The sequence below is a fragment of the Thamnophis elegans genome, chromosome Z (assembly GCF_009769535.1).
Source record: "Thamnophis elegans isolate rThaEle1 chromosome Z, rThaEle1.pri, whole genome shotgun sequence".
NCBI lineage: Eukaryota > Metazoa > Chordata > Lepidosauria > Squamata > Colubridae > Thamnophis > Thamnophis elegans.
Genome location: NC_045558.1, coordinates 84,268,113 through 84,292,324, shown reverse-complemented (window position 1 = coordinate 84,292,324; position 24,212 = coordinate 84,268,113). Strand labels below are relative to the sequence as shown.

Here is a 24,212-nt window from a genome sequence, read left to right as displayed (position 1 = left end):
GAGCAAAGCCTAGTGGCAACCCACTGGAGATGTCTCTCTAGTAGATTTGATACATTTATAGCTATTTTTTGAGTGCAATCTTTGAGCCAACTGTGAATCCACTATATTGTGTTGTCAAGCCTGTACTTCTCTATTTAGTTATTAAAAATGCTATAAGAGACTTGTTTGTGTTTTGTGTTGCAATGCAATGCTAAACTAGAAATTGAAGCTAATTCAAAATGCAGTGGTGATGCAAACACTAATGTTATGTTTTTATTTTATTGACTACATTGACTCATAGCTCATTTCCAGACTCAATTTAGCATAAACTTTTAAACTTTAAATAAGCACTGTAATAGCCAAAGGACTGCTGAGCTTTTTAAATGGCTGCCTGTATATTAACATTTTCAACAGAGATTGCTCCTGCTATAATTGGAGGAATTATAACTGACACAAGAGGCAAAGATTTACTCAGCAATAGCATCTTAATGTGGGACATTAATTGTATGTATGTATGTGCGTGTGTTTGTGTTTGTGTGTGTACACACATACACGCATACATGCATGCATACATGCATATATGCATACATACATACATACATACATATATAGTATATATGTATATACTGTATGTATACTCTCTGTGTGTGTGTGTGTGTGTGTGTGTGTGTGTGTGTGTTTTCGTAGATTTTCACAGGTGTAGGTATGCTGGTCTTGTTGTATTCTGGTCTTTTCCCATGTAAGATTGAGATTGTCTTGGTAATGTTTCTGCGAGGTCTCATTCGCCATCTTCAGACTGTCTGTCAACACGAAACCAACAGATACACAGCCAGCACCAATCAGCAGCAATCTACCAATCATGATACAACCACACGACCAATCATTCCCCTTACTGAAACAAAGCCAGCACTTCACACCCCCATCAAGATTTATAGAAAGACGGCAGCTCCGAACACTTTTTAAGCCCAAAACCCAGCCTGAAGATGGCGAGTGAGATCTTTCAATAATAGGTGAAGGTGCTTAAAGTGTTTTAATCCTTTTAAGCTTCTATACTATTCTTATATATTTTTTAATTTCATCAATGATGCTACTCCTTTCTATTGTGATGATTTAATGTTCTTGTTTTATTATACTGATTTTAATATGTGAAGTGCAATTTTAATATTTTGCATGTTATTCTAGAACCCTGTTGAAGAAAAGGAAATATATCAAGTACATAATTCAAGAAAATTAGTTCATTAATTTGGTTTTTGTAGTTCCTTTAATTCATGGAATATTGTCCATGTAAGAACCAATGACCTTTAAAATGTAACTTTCATAGCTATATTTTTTTCCTGTGATCAGGTTGCATGGCTTCCATTTCATGCTTTTAAATGGAATGGTTGCAGACTTTGTTTGACTGCAAAGATTGTATTACATTTTGTTTGACAAGGAAAGCTAAAAGGTTTAGATTTTATTCAGAATTTTGTAATTTAAATGTATAGAAGATGCAAAGTAGCTATCATTGCATACCAAAACCACAAAAATCAATTGTACTTACTTAATTGGTCCTTATCTTGCAGTTATAATATATAACATGTCTTTTTAGAAAGATGGCAAAAGGGTATAATTTCTACCCTTCTGAAGTACTCAAGGTGTATAGTTACTCTTTCCTTTTAATGTCATTCCATTTTCTACATCCAGCATTATCTCCACTAAACATGTAAGCAATTTAGATCATTAAAAATTTAGATTAGTGAAAACAAAACCACATGATAGTTAAAAAGCTTGGAAAGAACCATAGACTTTTAATGATCAAATATAGCTAAAATCAAGATTATTAAACCTTTAATAACAATGTTAATTTGTTGATCCTTGTCACATCCAAGGTTTTTCATTCTACTCTTTTGCTTTAGCTGTTGTATTCTGTATCATACTTTTCTAAAACTGTTTCACTTCTACAAAATAGGAATTAGGGATCACATTATTTGGGAGATGAGTGGCATATAAATTAAATAAATAAATAAAATTAGTAACAAAATCAACTGTAGAAAAGTCAACTGAAATTAAGTTTAATAAAAAGCATTAAATTAAAATCTATCAATTATCTCTTTTCTTCTACTAGAATAAATACTTTGTATCTTGTCATACTTAAGAATCAGTTATTAAAATTATGGCAAAAATATTTGATATAGCGTCTGATTTAGATTTAATGAGAAATCACAGTTTCGTATTGTACACATTTTTTTTTGCAAGATACATTCATTTTCTAAAAATGCTATTACAGATACCAGTTTGGTCATCTTCATTTGAAGATGCTATGAGTTTCCTTAATTCCAGTTTCTCAAGTTACCCCATTGCATTTAAAAAATGAACTTCCATTTCCTCACGATTTGAAAGATGAACAAAGGAGTCATAAGTGGAAGTGTGCAAACTTGAAATGTACGCAAAAACTTTTACATTATGGAAAACGTGGTACTTCATAGCTTTGAATATGTTCAAATATGAAAGAGTTCACTCAACCAATTCCAACTTCATGAGATCTTTTTCTTTCGCAAGAAGTTGGAATTAATTGAGTGATTTTTTTTTAGTCCCACAACCTTTTGTTTCCTGGAAATGCGATGGAGAAACACGATGGAGCTCAGCTGGGGCAATGGCATGCATGCCAACAGAGAGGGCTCTGCATACCACCTCTGGCACGCTTTCCATAGGTTCACCACCATGGCCATAGAACACGCATTTTAAAAAACCCAAGACCGGAAATTTCAGATTTTTCTTGTAATGATATTTTCTGATTACCTCATGCCCTCTAAACTCACTATCACTAAAAGGAATAAAGAAACCCTGTAATAAAAAATGTATAGCTGCTACCTAAAATAGTAAAATTCATTTCTTAAATTATTTGATTCTTTGAAAGCTACTCACCCTCAGTTTTGATTAATAAAATTACTGGAATTTAAATTGGTCTTGGTGGGCAGAGACAGAGAATTGACCTAGATCTAATCTACAAAAGTTGCTCTTATTAGGAAACCAACCACACTTTAGTTAAGAGTGGGAATTATTAAGTCTCCTGTAAGTGATGATAGTTATCCAACTCTTAACTTACAGTTATTTTTGCACAGAAATAAGAAACAATCTACAACAGAAAGATGATCCAGGTTTACAAGTTTTTAAAACTTTTCAAAATAATTGCTTTTATTTCCCATTTGATCAAACAATAGTTTTGATTTTCTTTTTGATTTCTTCTTTTGTTTCATATGACAGCACCATCTCCAATCACGAATGTGAAAAAAGGGAAAGTCACCAAAAATAGCATTTCATTCTCCTGGCAGGAACCAGATCGACCCAATGGCATCATTCTGGAATACGAAATCAAATATTTTGAAAAGGTGTGATAGTCTGTTTCCAACATCATATGGATTTTGATTTCTTTACTTTTCTGTCCTTTTGGAATAATTTCTGTTAAAAAGTATTGACATCATTTCTTATTTTAAGTTACTGCTAAATATTGTATTGGATTATGAATTTTTAACATTTATGTTTATGCATGCATAGACATATTTTCATTAATACATTATTTGTCTCAAACAAAAACATTTTAGTTTTCCTATTAGTTTCATTTTCAATCATATTGGATAAAATAAAGATGATGTACACTACAAATACTCAAAAGTCACCATACTTCAAAGGGGCATCCTCCAAGAATTGGAGTTCAATTACTGAGATTAGATGAGCATGAGAATATTGCCAAAAAGTCATGTACATTTAAAATAGTTAACAAAAATGACTAAAATCCCTGTAAAATAAAGCAGTGCCACATAATGAAATAGCAGGGTGCCTTAGTAAAGAAAAATGCTAGTAGTGTTTTGTTGGCAAAGAAGTTTCAAACTAAGAATTGCTGACTTCATAGTTCTTTTTTTAATTATGCTCATTTTTCATTTTTATTATTTTGGGAACTCTTTTGGTTAAATGTTTAAGTTTCAAAATGCCAGGACAATACAAAGAGAAAATCCACAAAAGCAGCTTTCGGTGCTCTATGCAACTCTGAGTGTTTTTACTTTCCCAACTAACAATTCCAAATTTCAGTTTGATTGAAAATGATGCGGCTTTTGCTTTATAGATTCCTAAACTGTGTCCCACATGACAGCTGTAACTCCCAAATTTCCTAAAGCAAATATTAAGTTAAGCCCACCTAGTTGCCCATTGGTTCATAGTACACAAAAACATCACTAATAGCACATGCAGCTGAAAAGAACAAGTAAAGACAGTTTTATAAATTGCTGCCTATTAACTATTAACAAGCAGGGACATTTTATACTGTTCACCAAAATACAGTGCTTTTGTGCCAATTATATCTACTGACTGGGGAAAAATATTTCAAAACTTTCTTGCAAGAGGTATACAGACCATTAAGATCCAATTCAAACTCAACAATTTGATTCAAAACAATGCAGTTTGTCTTGACAGGTAGATCATCGTTGCATCTTCTAGAATCATCTCATTGTCATTGTGCCAAAAGAATAGTGATGAGGAAAGGTTTCCTATCGCTTTAGTGATAACTGGATAATGTGAAGACAAAGTGTGTCAGTAATGGGAACGTGGCCACAAAATTTCTTTTCCAATTTGATCTGATAATAAGAAACATTTACTACAGCTTTAGTCCAGAAAACATTGTACAGAAATACATTGCCTTAAATAATGCTAAACACATTCTCTTAATAAGACTAAAAAGCAAGTAGAAAATACAATAAAATTATATAACAATAAACATAATAGCAATAATGCAAATATCAGTGGCGATCACCAAATTGCCACTAATATTCAGGCTTAGGTAGAATTAATAGAAAAAAATAAAGGGACAAAATGAGATATCATGGAAAGATATATCATAGTGCTGAGTGAATAAAAGGAATGGCAGATAAGAGTTGTGCTCTCTACTAGAGCAGTTCTTTAAAATAGGATCTATCTATGTTTTCTAAGATCCTGCAGGCGGCATACAAATTCCATAGAGCCATCCTCACATGGGCATAAACACTGCTGAAGAGAAATATTTTTATGCCTTCCAAATAGAACTGTGGAGGGTAGTGCATCCAAGGTTGTCAAAGCAAAGGTTTAATGAAAATTCAGATTTGGAATTGAGACAATGGCATCTGCCTATTTGAGAAAAATCCATGAAATGTGGGTTTGCATACTAGGCTTATATTGGTTTGGAAATTGGTTTCGCAACTTTTGAGCTAGAAAACTTGGCAGATGTTCTCTAAAATAAAACTAATGAGCTTGCTGTAAACTCTTGTTAGACTTGTTGATTTAAAATCAACCAGTAAAACCAAATCTAAAGGGGGGGGGGATAATCAGAAAGTAATGACATAATACCAGACTTTGGAACCCACAAAATCAAACCTGACTCTCATAGGGGAGCATTTTTTTTACATATAGCAATAGCAATAGCAGTTAGACATATACCACTTCATAGGGCTTTCAGCCCTCTCTAAGCAGTTTACAGAGTCAGCATATTGCCCCCAACAACAATCCGGGTCCTCATTTTACCCACCTCAGAAGGATGGAAGGCTGAGTCAACCCTGAGCCGGTGAGATTTGAACAGCCGAACTGCAGAATTGCAGTCAGCTGAAGTAAACTGAAGTCAGTGCTGCATTTAACCACTGTGCCACCTCGGCTCTTTTTTATCTTGGAATTACAACGGTAAACTTAGAATGGGCAGCTTTTATAGGATTTTAAAGTATGTAAAAATGCAAATCTGAACATCATGATGAAATTGAGAGATAACCATAGGAAATTTGATTTGAAAATTCATTTAGAATAATTTGATCAATTACTTATTATTTTGTAAATAAATTTTTGTTTAAACATATAATATGTTTTAAAGATAAATGCAATTACTTAAAATATTTAAGTATACTACATTATTAAACTTTATTATGCTTAGTGTTATATTTGGTATCCTGAAGTTATTACTTTTTACAAAACTCAAATATAATGATGATGTATTAAAATTTAATGACAAATTTTATCATAGTGCTTCATTTAAAAGAAGTTAGATTCAAATCTCATTAAAATTCTTATAATAAATAATATAAAATTGGAAATAAAATTGGTTTCATCAGATAGGTCTCTACCTTTTAAAAGTTTCATGTTATATCTGCATTAAAAGTAGTTTTACAGTAATATTTTTCATTAAAACTATTACATGACTAGTTCTCATGCTGTGAATACGAAAAGGCACGCACATCCCTTTAATAATAAGTTTAACAGGAAACATAAAACTGAGTTTTGTGTGTTCCTTTTGATACATAAACTATGCAGGAGAGTTTGAGTTCCCTTATTTGCAGAGCCATGGAACAAGCTATAAGTTTCTTTTTCCACACAAGTTTCTCTTTTCTTACTATTAAAATGTATTGCATGTGAATCAAAATGAATGCTAGATTAGGTTAATAGAATATGAAGCTAGGTTGTAAAATTCAATACAAGGTTATTATTATTAACTTTAACTTAGATGCAGATATAAATCTATATCAACTTTAATAGTTAAGAAAGGAAAGGATGTAAACCCAAACCTAATTCCTAAGTGATGAATTATATCATCATAGACAAAAATATTAGCAAGATTCAGACCCAAGGGTTGTACTTGCTATTTATGAAATTTATTCTTTTATATATGTGTGTTCATGTATGTTGCTGCACCAAAAAAGGATCAGGAGACCAGTTATACCATCATCAAATCCAAGCAGACAAGAATTACAGCAGATGGCTTGAAACCAGCTTCAGCATACGTTTTCCAGATTCGTGCCCGCACCTCAGCAGGTTATGGTGGCTTCAGTCGAAGATTTGAGTTTAAAACGAGCCCAGTGTGTAAGTCATTTTCATTACTGACTACCTAGGTCTTTATTTGTGGTTTTGAGAAAATCATCAGCTGATCAATATTTTTGCAGGATCATTTTAACCTTACCATAGTCTTCCCACTTTAGGCCACCAGCCTTAATTTTCTTCAGACTTATCAGTGACATGAGTTAAGTAATCTAATTCCTTCAAAACTATGCCATATACAAAACTTGCTGATTATCAAAAATATAGTATATAAAACTTGCTGACTATAAAAGATCATCCAAAATTATAATTATTATATTAATAGGTTGATCCCAAAGCTGAAAAAAGCGTAAGCCATGAGTAAGGTCTGAGTATTCTGTACAATTGAGGACAAAAGCAACTTGGGCTTTTCCATACTTAACATGGCAAAACATGAGTGTGGACTTGTCAAGTCCCAACAGACATTTTTTTTTGGTCTGGTGATAATGTGGTGTATGATATACAGTTGTATGCGAACCCCTTGGGGTTATGTGGAGTTTTGCACGAATTGGTCATAAAATGTGCTCTGAACTTCATCTAAGTCACAACAATAGAAAAACACAGTCTGCTGAAAATAATACTACACAAACATTAGATGTTGCCATGGTTTAATTGCACATAACATGTAAACATTCACAGTGCAGGGAGGAAAAAGTATGTGAACCATTGGACTTAATAATTGGTTGACCCTCCTTTGGCAGCAATAACCTCAACCAAACATTTTCTGTAGTTGCAGATCAGACCTGCACAACGATCTGGAATAATTTTGGACCACTCCTTTTCACAAAACTGTTTCAGTGTAGCAATATTCTTGGGATGTCTGGTGTGAATCGCTCTCTTAAGATCATGCCACAGCATTTCAATCAGGTTGAGGTCAGGACTCTGACTGGGCCACTCCAGAGGGTGCATTCTGTGCTGTTGAAGCCATTTTTGTGTTGACTTACTTGTATGCTTTGGGTCATTGTTCTGTTGTATCACCTATCCTCTGCTGAGCTTCAGTTGGCAGACAGATCTTACGTTTTCCTGCAAAATGTCTTGATAAACTCTGGAATTCATTTTCCCATCAATGACAACCATCTGTCGAGGCCTGAGGCAGCAAAGCAGCCCCAAACCATGATGCTCCCTCCACTATGTTTTACAGTGGGGATGAGGTTTTGATGTTGGTGTGCTGTGCCTTTTTTTCTCCACACATAGTGTTGTGTGTTTTTCCCAAACAACTCAATTTTGGTTTCATCTGTCCACAGTATATTTGCCAGTAGTGCTGTGGAACATCCAGGTGCTCTTTTGCAAACTTCAAATGTGCTGCAATATTTTTTTTGGACAGTAATGGCTTCCTCCATGGTGTCCTGCCTTGTACTCCATTCTTGTTTAATGTTTTCCTTATTATAGATGTGTCAACAAAAATGTTAGCATGTGCCAGAGATTTCTGTAGGTCTTTAGCTGACACTCTAGGATTCTTCTTTACCTCATGAAGCATTCTGCACTGTGCTCTTGCGGGTTTTTTTACAGGACGACCACACCTAGGGAGAGTAGCAACAGTGCTAACCTTTCTCCATTTGTAGACAGTCTTTCTTACTGTGGACACATGAACATCAAGGCTTTTGGAGATACTTTTGTGTTCTGACCCCCTTGTTCGCTATTACACCATCGACAGTCAGACAAGGCTTGTAAAAGAATGTCTTTATTAGTCCTGGCTCAAGCTGGCTGCGAACTCAAAATAAACGTAGATAAAGTCTCTGGCAAAAAGTTACACAGCAAATGCAAAACAAAAACTCTTACAGCAAAAGAGGTTGACAGAAAGCAAATCACTTATCCAAGTGCCTCTTTAAATCACGAAACTGAACTCATGAACAAACCACGATGAACCACAAACAATGAACGACGTTGACTTCTGCGACGAAGGCATGACACCATCCGTCTGCAGAAGACGACCCTAACGAGCAACAGCTGCTCATTATTCCTGCATCCCGACGCAACTCACAGCAAGCTTCTGCTGAGTCACAACACTTTTGTAACCCTTTCCAGCTTCATGCAAGTCAACAATTCTTGATCGTAGGTCTTCTGAGAGCTCTTTTCTGCGAGGCATGGTTCATATCAAACAGTGCTTCTTGAAACCAGCAAACCCACAACAGGTGTGTTTTTTTAAAGGGCAGAACAGCTACCAGCAACACATCCAATATCATCACACTGATTGGAGTCAAGGTTGGCTCACTCCTGGCCTCAGTTAGCTCTTGGAGAGGTCATTAGGCTAGGGGCTCACATAATTTTTCCTCCCTGCACTGTGAATGTTTACGTGTTGTGTGCAATGAAACCATGGCAACATCTAATGTTTGTGTAGACTGTATTTTTCTATTGTTGTGATTTAGATGAAGTTCAGAGCACATTTTAGGATCAATTCATGCAAAACGCCACATAATCCCAAGGGGTTTACATACTTTTTCTTGCAACTGTATACCAAAGCATAGTATAGGGAGCATAGTGGTGGCATAGAAATATAGTTATTAATCTTAGCACATGAGTGCAGATACCACCCAAGATCAAAATCTTAAATAGGTAAAAGATAAAGGCAGGTGAGAAGTTTGGTCACTGTTCTACAAAATTAATTTATTTTTAAAAATAGGTTACAATAATAAAGAGGACCTCTTTATTATTACTTCATCTAAGGAATCCTTAGATGTGCCATTCAGGAGTTTTTGACTCTTCGTGATCATATAGATAGATCTTCCCCGTGATCAGAGATGAAATGTACAAGTTTGGACTGGTTCTCCCAGTTCGACCGAACTGGTAGTAAAAATGCTACTGGTTCACCCAAACCGGTAGTAGAAAAAAAAATGAAACCAGTTGAGGCGAACCGGTTTTTCCAATGATCAGCTGTGACATGCGATTTATATTAGCCAGAAAGCAGGAAATCCTTTCTAAATCATGTGGCACAGTGGATCCCCCCCCCCCCGCTGTTCACTTACCTTTGCAGGCAATCAGTAACAGGCTCCTCACACCCACTCGGACGTCATCACGTCCATTTTTGACCCTCTGCACATGCGTGGGAGTCCTTTGCTACTGAACCGGTAGCAAAGGTAAGTGGATTTCACCCCTGCCCATGATATTCTATTACTAACCTGTTCTTTCAGATCTCCCAGAGGTATACATATTGCCACCCCATCTTCTTGTGCTTTTCTAGTCCTTCCCCTTTCTCAGCAACAGAGCCTTTTCCACAGAGCTCTGTCTTTGTAATAATTGTCAACAATGAGGCATGAAGAATGAGAAAAACTTTGACAGTAGTGAGCATGTTTTATATACAGTAGTTAAATGGATTGTAACGTTTCTCCCCTTAAATAATATTCTTGAAATTTTCAAAATTAATATTGCAATAAAGAGAAAAAAATTCAAAAGTATCTTATGCTACTAACATGACAGTTATATGACAGTTTAGAACTAGAGATAATGGTTTCAATGTTCAAGTACAAAATCTTATATTCAATGTGATAGGATTATGCTATCTCTTGAATAGTGGTTTGCTAAATAGTGAATAATGGCCATGATATTTTTTTAAAAAAAATTGAATTTGGTCAACCTTCATAGTACTCCAAGACTTAGTTGTCTCTATAATATGATTCTTGCATCATCCTGAAAACTGTTTTTAAAATTGGAAATAATTTCAGATGCCACATAATATGAAATGAGGATATTGCATTATTTTATATCATTTTTTTCCTTTCTGATTTTGCTAAACTGTTTATTTAGTTATTTATTTGCCTGCATTTTTGTTTAATCAGTCATTCAAGATGGTTCATGTCAGTTACATTAAGTTCTTTAGCTCTTGATTTAGATATAACGCTTGCTATCTTATGACTAAGCACTGAAAATGGATGGCACTCAAGTGTAGGGCCCATACCTGGCCATACACAATGAATAGGAGGGCTGCTGTGGAAATCCTTGAAGGCTAGGGTGGTGCAGATCTTGGTGGTAGTAAACTGTGTCTTTTTTTTTTAAAAGAATATCATACTTGGAATGCCTGTGAAAAAGATTCTGTATAGGTAGTCCTTGACTTACAAACATTCATTTAATGACCATTTGAACTTACAGAGGCACTGAAAAAAGTGACCTGTGACCACTTTTCACACTTACGACCATTGCAGCATCCCCATGGCCACATGATCAAAATTCAGATGCTTGGCAACAGATTCATATTTATGAGGGTTACAATCAGGAGTGGGTTGCTGCTACCATTACTGCCGGTTCACAACCCGCATGCAACCTGCGTGTGCGCACTCTTCAATATAAATTGTTCTGTGTGCATGCACAGAACAATTTACAGTGAACTGCGCACGTGCAGTCACTAAAATCCAAAATTGCAGCGGGCAAGCAGCAGCAGCAAGGGAACCGATTCGGGGGCGTGATAGGCCTGGGGCGCTGCCAATTCTCCAATCCAGGCCTGAATTCCACTACCAGTTTGGCTGAACAGGCAGTAACGCATCTCTGGTTACAATGTTCCAGAGTCATTTGATCACTTTTGCAAACCTCTGACAAGCAAAGTCAATGGGCAAGCCAGAATCCCCTAATAATCATTTTACTAACAACTGCCGTGATTCACTTAACATCTGTGGCAAGAGAGGTTGTAAAATGGAGTAAAACTCATTTAATAATTCTCTTCTTAGCTACAGAAAAATGTTGGGCTCAATTATGGTCATTAGTCGTGTATGTATGTAGAATACAAAATTCAGGAATCCCATAGTTAAATGGGGGGGGGGGAATGTACATGTCAGAAAAAAAAATTCAGAATATACACCTTTGTTCCATGTGTTGATCCACAACATACTTCGTCTAGGCACAGATCTGGGGTGGGAGGCAACAGGGAAAAAGACAGAGCCAGAAGTGAACAGTGCAATGTATAGTGCATAGAACAGGGCAGTAAAGAAGGGAAAGGTAGGGGAAGATCCTGGAAGGATCAGTGAAAGAAGTGAGAAGGCCAGTAGGCTTATCCTGGGTTTAAATTCAAGGATGGGAGAAATAATAGTGAAAGGAAGAAGGTACTGAAATCATGGCCCATCTGGAACCCCTAGGCAGAAAATAAACATATTTTTCATTTTGTACATACCTCTAATTTCTTAGTTGCAAGATGGCCAAGATTCTTGAGTTCAGAAAGATTATACATGGATTTCTTCTAAATAATCTCCCAACTTCGAAGTGTCAAATCATGTTTCATTGACTATCAAAACAGACAGAATGGATAGTTTCTTCCAAATATATAATATCCAAATTTTCAGCTTCCATTAAAATGTGCATAGATTTCCTACCTTTTCAAGAACTCTTCCTTTTGCATAAAAATAGATGCAAAGAAGAGTTACGCAGTTCCGCTTACTCCCTGCTGCACTTCTCACATTTTTACCATCTTCTCTCATTAATGGACCGACCATTTCCTTGATATTCTTCTTGCCCCTTATATATTAAAAGAAACCTTTTTTGTTGTTATTTTAGTTCATTCTGAGCCTTAGTCTTCCTGACTCCATCTTTGTAGATTTTAGTTATTTGTATTCTGCTCTAGTTAAATGCCCGTTTCCATTTTATTATACAGTTAGTTCTCAAGTTATAACAGTGACTGTTTATAGTTAAGAAATTACCACCCCAAAAATACTTACGACACAATTACAAAGTCACAGCTCGTCCCCATCCCATCAGCAATTCCTCACCTTTAGAAGATCTGCAGAGTCAGGACCACGTGGCAGAAAAGTGGCTGTCTTCTTATATACCCTTCTATCCCCTCTGAAAAAGGTTTTGATGTATAGAATGCAGAGGCATGAGATTGTGCCCCAAAGGCTTCCATTCTCCACACCAAAAACTTTTGCAAAGGGGCAGAGGCCTGAAGGAGTGCAAGATCACACACCCAAAGGCTTCCATCCTCTTTGCAAAAGGCTTTTGGCATGGAGAACGGAGGCCTGTGGGGGCATGAGATTGTGCCCCCAAAGTCTTCCATTCTCTACCAACATTTTTTGCAAAGGTGATGGAGCCTGAAGGAATGTTGATTCACATGTCCGAGAGCTTCTGTCTCCTTTGCAAAAGTTTTTGGCCAAGAAGACAGAGGCAAAAGGTTTTTGGCACAGAGAACAGACAAGGTGTGAAATTCAACAAGTTCTGACAGATTCTGGAGAACCCATAGTGGAAATTTTGAGTAGTTCAGAAAACCGTCATATACCACTTCTGATTGGCCCCAGAGTGAGGTGGGAATGGAGATTTTGCAGTATACTTCCCCTGCCACGCCCACCAAACCACACCCACAGAACCGGTAGTAAAAAAAATGAATTTCACCACTGGAACAGATCCCTTCCTAGTCTCTCATTTTGTTTACATCATATCCCTTAAAATCCAAAACATTCGTCTGACATTGTCCTGCATTATGATAAATTCAAGTAAGACATGGTTACTCTTCTCCAAAGTTCCTATAACTTCCACTACCTCCACTATTTCATCTCTATAAATAAGAGTTAATCCATAGAGCCAATGATTTACTTCTAAAATCTTCTGCTCCCTCATTGGATATTGATCTGGAAATATAAATGAGTTCACAATCTGTGCTTCTAACTCTTTGGCTATCCTCCCTAGTTGTTCATAATCCATTAAAATATTTTCAGAATCTCCGTGTCATTTGTCCCAACATGAAAAAGGAGAAAGGAATAGTGATTCTCTCTCTCTCATCTTTAATCTTTGCACCTAGAAGGCAATATATTTTCCTTAAGAATTTGTCTGGTTGATTCTGTTCCTTTAAGTAGTGAAATCTAAGCTATTTTACTTCTTATCACTGATACATTTAACAAAGACTTTTCTTCAGATGTCTCCATGCTTCCTTCCTGGGGGAGGATATGAAATCAATTTCTCAGTTTCAGAGAGAGCAGGAGTTGCCTTCTCTGTTTTTTCTGTTTGTAGTGTAATATGCTGCCATTACCCTTGCCCTTTTCATCTTCTTCACTGTGTTCTGCTCAGATACAGACTTCTGGATCATGTTCATCATGTTCACATTGAAACTCACAATGTTGATTGTGGAAGTATCTGGAATTTTAGGGGCTTGCCATTCACTTTTTTCTCAAGTAATTTACCCAGCTTACACTTATGACAAGTGTAATTTGAGTCCTCCATAGATAGGAATGAAAACATTGCACACACTTTGCATATAAAAAGTGGTCCAAGTTGTGGACCATATAGTAATAAGACTAGGGGGCTGGCTTCAAAAAACTTAGTGACTGCAGGTATGTATTGACCTCCTCTGGAATAATGAAATCTAAAATAGCTGCTATATGTCTATGTGTATATTGAAACAATCTTGATTTTGGGGGGGACAATATAATTGGGCAGTAGGTTCTTTTTGTGAGAAGCAATAGGAGGTAAAGCCCAAAAGTTTATAATAATTCAAATTCAGGAATTTCTTTTAAAAATGTGAATTTTTAGACATAAAAACATTTATAAATATTGTTCCACCAATGCAGCTTGGGGGGGGGGGGAAAGGAGGACGGTGACTCACCAATTGTCAGTTATGCCAGTTTTTCAAATCATATTACCTTAATGTTATTACCTATATTCCTGATAACCAAATGGAATGAGGGGATTAAATAAATAATAGTAGCAGTGCAATTTATTAAGAACAGGAGACATTTGTAATGTACATATTCTATAAAGTAAGCAAGAATGTGAATCTTCCTTTTGCTTCCTTCTGGGTGGATTAGGACCCTTCCTACCTTTTGTGATTTATCTGCATTGCTTGATTGCTCTGTCACTAGAATAGGCAGATAACCATTTTGTAAGGTAGAAATAGAAGATGTCACCTTTTATTAATCCCCAATTCATCATCAAATTGCCTGCAGGAAAAAAAGTTTCAGGTTTAATCCCTGATTATTCCAGGCAGGGCTGTAAAAAGTTCTATTTGAAATGCTAGAAAATTGCTGCCATTTCTAAAATATGTCATGTTGTCAATTTTATAAAGATGGTATTGCCAAAAATATTCAGGGCACTGTTAAGATGAATGTATTTCTCATGAAGCATGGCATTAAACAATGAAATATGCAATAATCACAATACCGGACTGTACCATTGCACAAACTGTGCATGGAAAGTACCACCATTTTTATACTGCAGCATCACTTCCTATTCTCTAGAAAATCCCTGCAAATACCAAGGAGCTCCGAGTTGGAATTACATGGAATATGAATTCCATCTTCATGAGTCTATAAATGACATCTTGTTTTTGTAAGGAGACAAGAGAAAGCTTGTATGTTTCCTCAGTGTTTCGGAAGTTGATTTATGTCCTTGTTACTTAATCTCAGCAAAATGGGATTACAGATTTCTTTCATGTTTCTATTTAAAAGGTTGAGGAGGATTTCCAACTTTAGTTCCTGGAGAGAAAGTCCATTGCGTTCTAACATTGTTAGAGGAGATGGCACTTATATATTCTTTATTTTTGATTCTGTTTAATTTCATATATTTACTATATTTTAATCTATTGAATAAGAACATTCTTTCAGTAGTTTAAAATTCTTAAATGAAGAAAAAATACAACAAAACACATTAATAAATAACATAAGAGAAGTAAAAAATGTCATTTATAAAAAAATGACTCATTGTTTTATTTTTAATACAAAGCTATATATTAAGAAAACAGCTACTACAAAAAGCAATCGTGTTTTTGTATACTCTGACCCGTCAATGCAGTATTCTTAATATATATTTCTGTGTCTTGATTCATAATGATGTGCATTTAGTACTAATGTCATAAATGATGGGCTTTTAGCATTGCACCAATAGTAGCCATTATACAGTGAGATAGGGAGGATGTGTAGTGTAACTTACAATTTTTAGTGTCAGTTGTGTTCCATGATGTCATTTTGTATTTTAGTTATACAGAACAAATATAAAGCATATATAAAGACCCTTACTATTTAATGCATGCAACAATTGAATTAAATTTGTAGAATAAATGAATTCTTTTCTGAGAACTTCAGTTCCATTACAGACAATTCCACAATGCTGTGGAAGCTTATAAAAGTCATGCAATTGTGCATCATTTAAACTACTGCTCGAGTGGAACAATAGAACACTCTCTTTTCACCCAAATCATCAGGAAATGCTCTGTGTATTTATTCAATTGCTATTAATATTAGAATTTGTATCTGAAAATAGTAAATCCTCCTCATTGCTAAGCAGTCAAACTTGTAATATTAAAAATGTTGTGAAGGTATCAAACATGCCATGTAATAGACTTTCTCCATGTCGTTAGACTGCACTTGTGGTTGAAAAGAGAGTCATTAAACAACATGTCTATATTTTAGAATTCAGAAACTAAAACTTGAGTGGAGTGGGAGAACTCAGCATGGCCAGCTCAACACAGCCAGCTCAAGTCATCACAGGATAAGTCAACCCAATCAATTTGCCATGGGGTAAACTGGTCATGGGCAACCAGAGGGAGAAGTAGACAGAGCGGGTGGGTAGAGTGCAGAGCAGTGGCAGTGGCAGCAGCAAGGGCCTTCCTACCAGAGTCAGCTGAATAAGTGAACCAGCTAAGTAAGTGAGCAAGTAGTGACTGAGCGCTTCCCATTTTCATATAATTCACCACTGCATCATTGCTACCATTGCGCAGAACTCCAGGCCAATCAGAGTTCAGGCCATTCAGTGATGGCAGTAGTGTTAAGCCATGCAGGGGTGGTGGCAGTGGGGGGGATGGGAGGTTGAGAGATGGTAAAGGACATGTGGGTCCCATTTTTACACACACACCATTGCCAGCACTGCCACAGGTTACTCAGGAGCGATGGCTGTGTTTGGGCCATTTGAGAGCAGTGGTGATGTTCAGGCTTTTTAGGGTGGTGTTGGGAGGTGGGACAGGTGGTGGAAGCCAGGCATGTTCCATTTTCAGACCTCCAGGGTTATTCAGGAGCAGAATAGGTGTGGTAGGCAGTGGGAAGGCAATGACTGAGTGTGTTCCACTTCATATTCTCTGCTGTTAAGCAGAGCTTAACACTGTCAAGGGTGTATGAAAATGGGACCTCTACTCACTGGAGAGAGAGTTGCGTGGGTGGGCAGAGTACAGAGCAAGTTTGGAACAGTTTACCATAAGTTTGTATCTATTGTGAGTTTGTGTGTTGTTGTGGTTGAAGCTGAAGTATTCATTGACAGGTAGGACATTGTAGCAGATAAATTTATGTATTATGCTTAGGTCGGATCAAAGATGGCAAAGTTCTAAATGGTCTAAACCCAAAATTTCAAGTCTGGTAGCATAATGTATTCTGTTGCGAGCAGAGGAGTGGAGGACTCTTGTCGTGAAATATCTCTCGACTCGTTCAATTGTATTTGTGTCTGATATGCAATGCATGTTCCAGACAGATGAGATGTATTCAAGAATTGGTCTAGCAAAAGTTTTGTATGCCCTAGTTTGCAGTTCAATATTACCAGAGAAGAAGTTATGCAAGATTAGGATAACAATTTTAATGCCTTTTTGGCAATGCTGTTACACTGAGCTCTGGTACTTAGATCATTTGAGATGAGTACTCTAAGGTCCTTGACTGTGCAGAGGTCATATACGAGGCCATATTCTCCCAGCTTGTATTTTGTGTTCTGATTTTTTTCTGCCAATAAGGCAGAACATTTGTTGGTTGAGATTTGGAGTTGGCAATTGTTTGACCATTCTGACACATAATATCATATTATCATATATTATGACACATAGTATCATACTATCCTAGACATTTTTTAAAAAATAAAACTTTAAAACAAGCTAAACAATTAACAGTGGTATAATAAAATAAACCTTATACCTCAAATCTCAACAGAAAAGCAGCATCTTCACTAATGAATCTGTAAGTGTTAATAATGAGTTCCATCTAAACCTTGATGACAAAATAACAGGGCTGCTTTTGAAAAGGTTGCCTATAGGCTCATAGCTAAAAACCTGACAAGGCACCTTTTCTTATGATGAATACTTACAATAATGATTTTAAAGGTTTCAGAGACCATGAAACTACAGACCAGTCAGTTTGAATCAATATCTGAGAAAATCCTGGAAAAGAAATCAACCAGCAAATTTGTCATCTAGAAATGAACAAGGCAATTACTAGAAGCCAGTATGGGTTGTTAAAAATGGATCATACCAGACCAAACCTTCTTTGATAAAGTGACTAAATTAATGGATCAAGGAAATGTTTTGATATACTATACTTGGACCTCAATAAGGCATTTGACAAAGTGGTCGACAACATACTTCTTGATAAGATGGAAAGTGTTGGATAGACAGTACCACCACCAGATGGATTCAAAGTTGGCTGACCAACTACACTCAGCATGTAGTCATTCATGGAACATTCATATGAAGAGAAACATGCAGTGAGGTACCTTGTACTGTTTTGGGGCCAGAGCTCTTTAACATCTTCATACATAATCTAGATGAGGGGACAGAAATAGAGTTCATTAAATTTGCAGACAACGCCAAGTTGGAAGGAATTGTTAATACTTTAGAGGATAGATTCATGATTGAGAAGGATCTTGGAAGTCTTGAGCATTATTAAACAGAGATCCCACCTGGAATTAAGAAGAAACCCTCTCAATGACAACAGTTAAACAATGGAGCATCTTGCCTTATGGAACTGTGGGTTTTTTTAAAAAATTAAACAAAAATTTAAACAAACACAAATGGACAGAACAAAAAACATAAAACCATCTTCCATTACAAATTATAGAAAGTGTGTAAGTTGGTTACAAAATTTATGTGCATCCCTTCCATAGTCATCACTTAGAATTCATATCAAATCACAAATTTTTAAATCATATTATATATGAGAGAGAGAGAGAGGGAGAGGGAGGGAGGGAGGGAGAGAGAGAGAGAGAGAGAGAGAGAGAGAGAGAGAGAGAGTCAGTCAGTCAGTCAGTCAGTCAGTCAGTCACAACCCCTGATAAGCCCCAATTATGGGAGGAAGCTAACTGCTTCCATCCTTTATTTATTTATTTATCAGCACACATAAAACACACACACACACACACACACACATATATATATACATACATACACACACACACACACACACACACACACATATATATATATATATATATATATATATATATATATTACTATTATTGTACATCAACCTTCATTTGACTATGATTGATTTTACATCCTTTTATATGAAATATTTTAAATATTTTAAATTTAAAGTAAAATTATATAATGGCATTCCATTAGATCCTCCTAAAATCATCCAATAACATTACATCTTTATAACATGTTCTAAATAAAAATTGGTTATATTTAATAACAAAGCTTTTAAACCTCTCATAATCTCCATTTGTAGTTTATATAAAATTTCATATTATCAAACATATATATATATATATATATATATATATATATATATATATATATATATATATGCATTATTATCATTATTAATGATTTATTTGACTATAACTATTATCACTTCATTTTATACATAATACTCTAAATTTAACTAAGTTTAACTTAATTTTTATTATACGCTTTCATTACATCAATATGTATCTTTCCAGTAATAATGCAGTCTTACGTCTCTTGCCATTTGTAGCATTAGTATTCTGATCACTTTCTTGATAAGTCTTGTATGGACTTCTCTTCGCAACTTGTTCATTTTGTATCTTATGAAAACTTGAAACCCTCCATCTGCTCCTTCCATCAGCTTGTCTTTGGTTATCACTGGTGCTTCTGTCAAGATTTCTCTTCTTACCTCCTTTTTCTCTCTTTTTTTCTTCTATACTTTGAAATCTGGGGTAGAGTTCCAGTATATCTATCTCCCCTTTCCATATTCTGCTCTTCCAATTTCCAACCATAGTCAGTTTGCTGTCAGTATCCATAATTTTCTTATCTCTTTGCTCATTTTTTCTTCAATTTTTTAGAACTCTATCCTCCACTTTCTTCATTTGATAAACATCCTCAATTTTTCCATCAAATTTTTCTGTTTTGTGTTCTATATTCTCCAATCTCTTCTCTATTTTCTCTATTACTACTAATATTTTTTTGAATTTCAAACATAATCATTTGCAATGTTAAAAATTATTTTCCTGTTGCGCCATTCTTCCAACTTGTAAACACTGTCACTATAGCATTCAAGGCTTTTTGTTAAATTTCAAGCAAGTTCATTATAATCTTTCAAGTCAAGGCTTTGTCTTCCCTCCAATCCAGCTGCTGATAGAACTGCCAAAGAACACCTGTGTAAACAACCTGTGCTCTTCCTACTATCACTGTCAGTAAACAAGCTGAAAAGCCTTGAAGTGTCAAATGATAAAAGAGAAAAAAGAAAAAAACATTGTTTCCCAGCCTCCAGGCTCTAAGTGGCAGTGTTACTTCTTTTCCCTCTGTTGTTACAGCCTTTTTTATATTCCTCTTTATATCTTCTTTATGTTCCAAACTTAAAGAAAAAAATTCTTAAATGGAAGGAGAAAACCATCCAATCAAGCATTGTAAAAAAAAAAATTAATCCATAGGTATAAAAAAGAATAAAAAGTAAAAGAAGAAAAACTAATCCATTCAGTTTAAAAAATAGGGAACATTTGCAAAAATTCCATCCATAAAAAGAAAAATTTTAAAAAGATAATACACTAAGTTTAATGTAGCTTAATTTCACCGCTTGCTCTCTTCTGTCTTCAATTTTAATTTAGCTTTGATTTTTTTGGGGGGTAGTCTCTTTTCTATTAATAAAATTTCCTCACCAATTCGACTCTCTTTTCGCTTTCTTTCTGTTCTGGAGCTGACCCAAATTCAGCAGCTTCAATGGCTGTGTTTCTGTCATCGGAAATAAGAGCTTCTCATGGATCAATCAGGGACTTTGTGGTGTCCCTGAGATCAGCAGGACGTACTCTTCTCTTTCACCTTCTCTACGGGATGGTTTAGGTCCAAAAGGACCATTCAGCAGCAGAAATATCGACTGCGATCTTGACGCTCCAAGATCGCATGTTGTGTCGTCGCAACGTCAGCTCCTCCTCTCAGGTGGAGATTTTCAAGAAAAGACTGAACAACAATTTGTCCAGAATGATGTAAGATCTCCTATCATGGGTAGGAGGTTAGACTAGAACACTCCAAGTCCCTTCTAGCTCTATGATTCTTTCTTTATAAATCAGAAATTACACTTTGAATTGTACTTAGAAACCATTATAATTCAAATATTATTCTGTTGAAACTATATGCAAATAACAGCAAATGAGTTGGGAATGAGACATTTGAAAGATTATATCGGAAGAAATATGTCAGTCCATTTGCTGAGAAATATGATCAAAATAAATTCAAAACCCTCCTTAATTAATTCAGTATAATTGAAGCCAAGAAATTTTGCTTACACTATTCCATATTCTCTATTTACTCAGATTAACTTCCAAGCTATGTTCCTGAAATCTGTCTTCTACTGACGTCTTTGATATTGCCAGCTATATAGAATGTGACAGCAAACAAGCTATCACATCTTGAACCAAACGAAAATTTCCAGATGGTTTTCAAAAGCAGACCAAACAAACCAATTTACAATAACCCAATTTGAAAGTGATATGGTATCAGTGATTGTTACAGGGCCTCCTCTCCTAAAATTACCTTAATTGGTTTTACAGAATTACAGAATCAATAGAATTACATAATAATCAGTTGGTAGAAACCTTGAAGTTCTTGCCTGCCCAAGCAGGAGACCCTCTACATTATAGACAAATCGCTGACCAATCTCTTTTTCATAACCTGCAGTGATAGCACACATACAACTTCTGAAGGCAAGCCATTCCAACAATTAAATGTTCCCACTGACAGGAACTTTCTCCTTAATTCTAGGTTAGCTCTCTTTGATAAGCTTCCATCCATTATTTTTTCTAATCCTTCATTTTATTAGACTAGGCACCCAGTTCTCACAACTGTTCATCATATGCTTTACTTCCAGTTCCCTAAACATCTTTGTTGCTCTTCCTGTATTCTTTCTTTGGTTTGAATATTCTTTTATATCATGGCAACCAAAAGTTTACAGTATTTTCAAGTAGGTTCATACTTGATACAATCCTCTTTTGATGCAGGCTACACTGCATTGGCTTTTATGGCAGCTGCAGTACACTACTGACTCATCTTTGTGGTTTTCTACTATGACACATATATCCCTCTCATAGTTCTTGCTGTTGAGCCAGGTACCACTTATTCTGTAGTTGGCTTTATTTTTATTTTTTGCCGAAATGTAAAATGTTGCTTTTCTCACCACTGAATTGTATATTGTTGGATAGGTTCCAGTGTTCAAGTCTATCAAGTTCCTTCTGGATCTTCAGCCTATCTTCTAAGTTGTGGGCTATTGCTACTTGGTGTTGTCTGCATATTTAATGAGTTCCCCTTCTATCCTCTCATCTAAATTATTAGATTGAGGATGTTGAAGAGATTAAGGAGTACTGGGCCTAAGATAGAACCTTTGGTATTCCGCTGCTTACTTCTCTCCATATAAATGTGGTTCCCTTGAGGACTACACATTGAATGTGTTTGGCCAGCCAGCCAATTCACCTGGTGGTGATGCTATCTATCTCACATTTTTCTACCACATTCAAGCTGTGATTGATTTCTTTGTATCCTGCCTATATTATTTTTACAAATAACTCAAGGTGGCATATCCAGAACATCTTCTTCCTATTTTCCCCACAAAAGCACTATGTGATTATGATGTCTCCCCTGGACAACTCCACAGATTCCTCCTCAGATGTGAGCTCAGGGGAGGATGAACCCATTCCTGGAACATCAGGAACTGAGTTGATTGATGACTCTGAATGGCTGCCATGAAGAGATTTGGAGGAGGCTTCAGCTGGAGAAAGTTTACAGTAGCAGAGCAAGCAAAGAGGAACTGCCTTCTGTACCTAATCTGAGAACCAATAGGGCAGAGAAAGACGGGCAGTGGAGATCAGCCAGACTACTCAAGAGGAGAAAGCCCCACTCATCTAGAGGCACCAGAAATCTAGCTATTTATCATAGCAGACAGACAGAGGCGTTGCTGGGAACAATGTGTTTTCTAGCAGTGTGTCATGTTTCCTGCTTCACTCTGAATTGACACCATATTTGGAATTAATTTGTGCTTTGGAAACTCTCTACTTTTCTTGCCTTAGGAGCTCTCTTGTGTGTGGATTTAAGTTTGTATGATGGAGTTATTTTGTTTGAGCAACTTTCAGTTGCTTTGTGAACTATTGGGTCATTGCTTTGTGAACTAATCTTGGCCTACTCGTGGCTGGACTTAATTGGGAAAGTTTTACGTTTTTGGGATGGGAATTGCTGGAGAATATTAATAAATTCATTAAACCACAGTTAGTTATGAGTGAGCAAAGCAGCACAGCAATGTGAGTTGGGCTGATTATATTATATTTTGATTTATCATAATAATTATAATTAATATAATAAATATTTAGGTAATTATATATATATATATATATATATATATATATATATATATATATATATATATATATATATATAATGTAGTAATATTAATATTAGATTAATATAATATTAATGTGTTATTCAACTAGCAATAAAAATGAAATACTGAATAAGAACATTAGTCACCATAAAAATAAAATATAATAAATCCGGGTACCCACATTTGCCAAAGTAAGTAAAAATTAATTTCCTTGACTTCTAGGGAAGAGATGACAAATTGAAAATTGCTCTGCTGAGAGTGGAGCTGATGACCACTGCAGAATAAAGAGCCAATACACATGCTAACTGACTCTTTGTGATTCCTTTCTAGACAAAGAGAGGACTTGGAATTGTCCATAAGTGCTCCAAATAGTTGGTCCTCACAAGGAGATTGCAGTACAACTTTGTCTGGTGGGTTTAGAACTCTGGGGTATGAGGGATACCATTTTAGCCCAAAATACAGTCACTGGCTTTATGGACACAGGGTTAGCATACTTCCTTTACTAATCACATTTGGAAATTGGTTCTTCACAGGTTTTCAGCTATTAGGAACCTTTTGAATGGCCAAATTTTAAAATGCCAGATTAATTTCCTTCAATCCTTAGTGAAAATAAGTTGTAAATCAGTATTTAAAGACTTTAAAAAATTGAGGATGGAGTGGGGAGTAAAGAGCAAAAGGGTGATTAAAATATTTATTTTGGAAACTAAATGCACAAAGGGTACAAATGGATTTTAATTTAGATGTTGAAATTAATTATAAAAATTCTTCCTGTGGGGAAAATACTGTTATTTTTAATTCTTTTTAAAAAAAACCTAAAATGGGACTTTGAATTTTGGCCACTAAAGGGTAGCAGATTACATAAAGAGTACATTTAAAGGAGAAAAACATTTAACTTTAACTAATACAGAATACAGGTTGATATTTGTGGAAATGGACCAGAAGTTAACAGTATTTGCCTTTATAGATAGACTATGTCTA

The 24,212-nt window shown here is 35.6% G+C and overlaps 1 protein-coding gene across 3 annotated transcripts in view; it reads left to right on the top strand.

Moving 5' to 3' along the window:
• The window catches only part of EPHA5 (EPH receptor A5), a 237,770-nt gene that overhangs the window by 178,405 nt on the left and 35,153 nt on the right, over window positions 1-24,212 (top strand). For 2 of the 3 annotated variants that reach the window (XM_032237901.1, XM_032237899.1), the window contains exons 5-6: window positions 3,223-3,347; window positions 6,666-6,825. In XM_032237901.1, the coding sequence (XP_032093792.1) occupies window positions 3,223-3,347; window positions 6,666-6,825 (285 nt within the window). Of the gene's footprint in view, window positions 1-3,222; window positions 3,348-6,665; window positions 6,826-16,772; window positions 16,776-16,885; window positions 16,912-24,212 lie in introns of all 3 variants that reach the window. The other variant, XM_032237902.1, reaches the window with a different exon arrangement.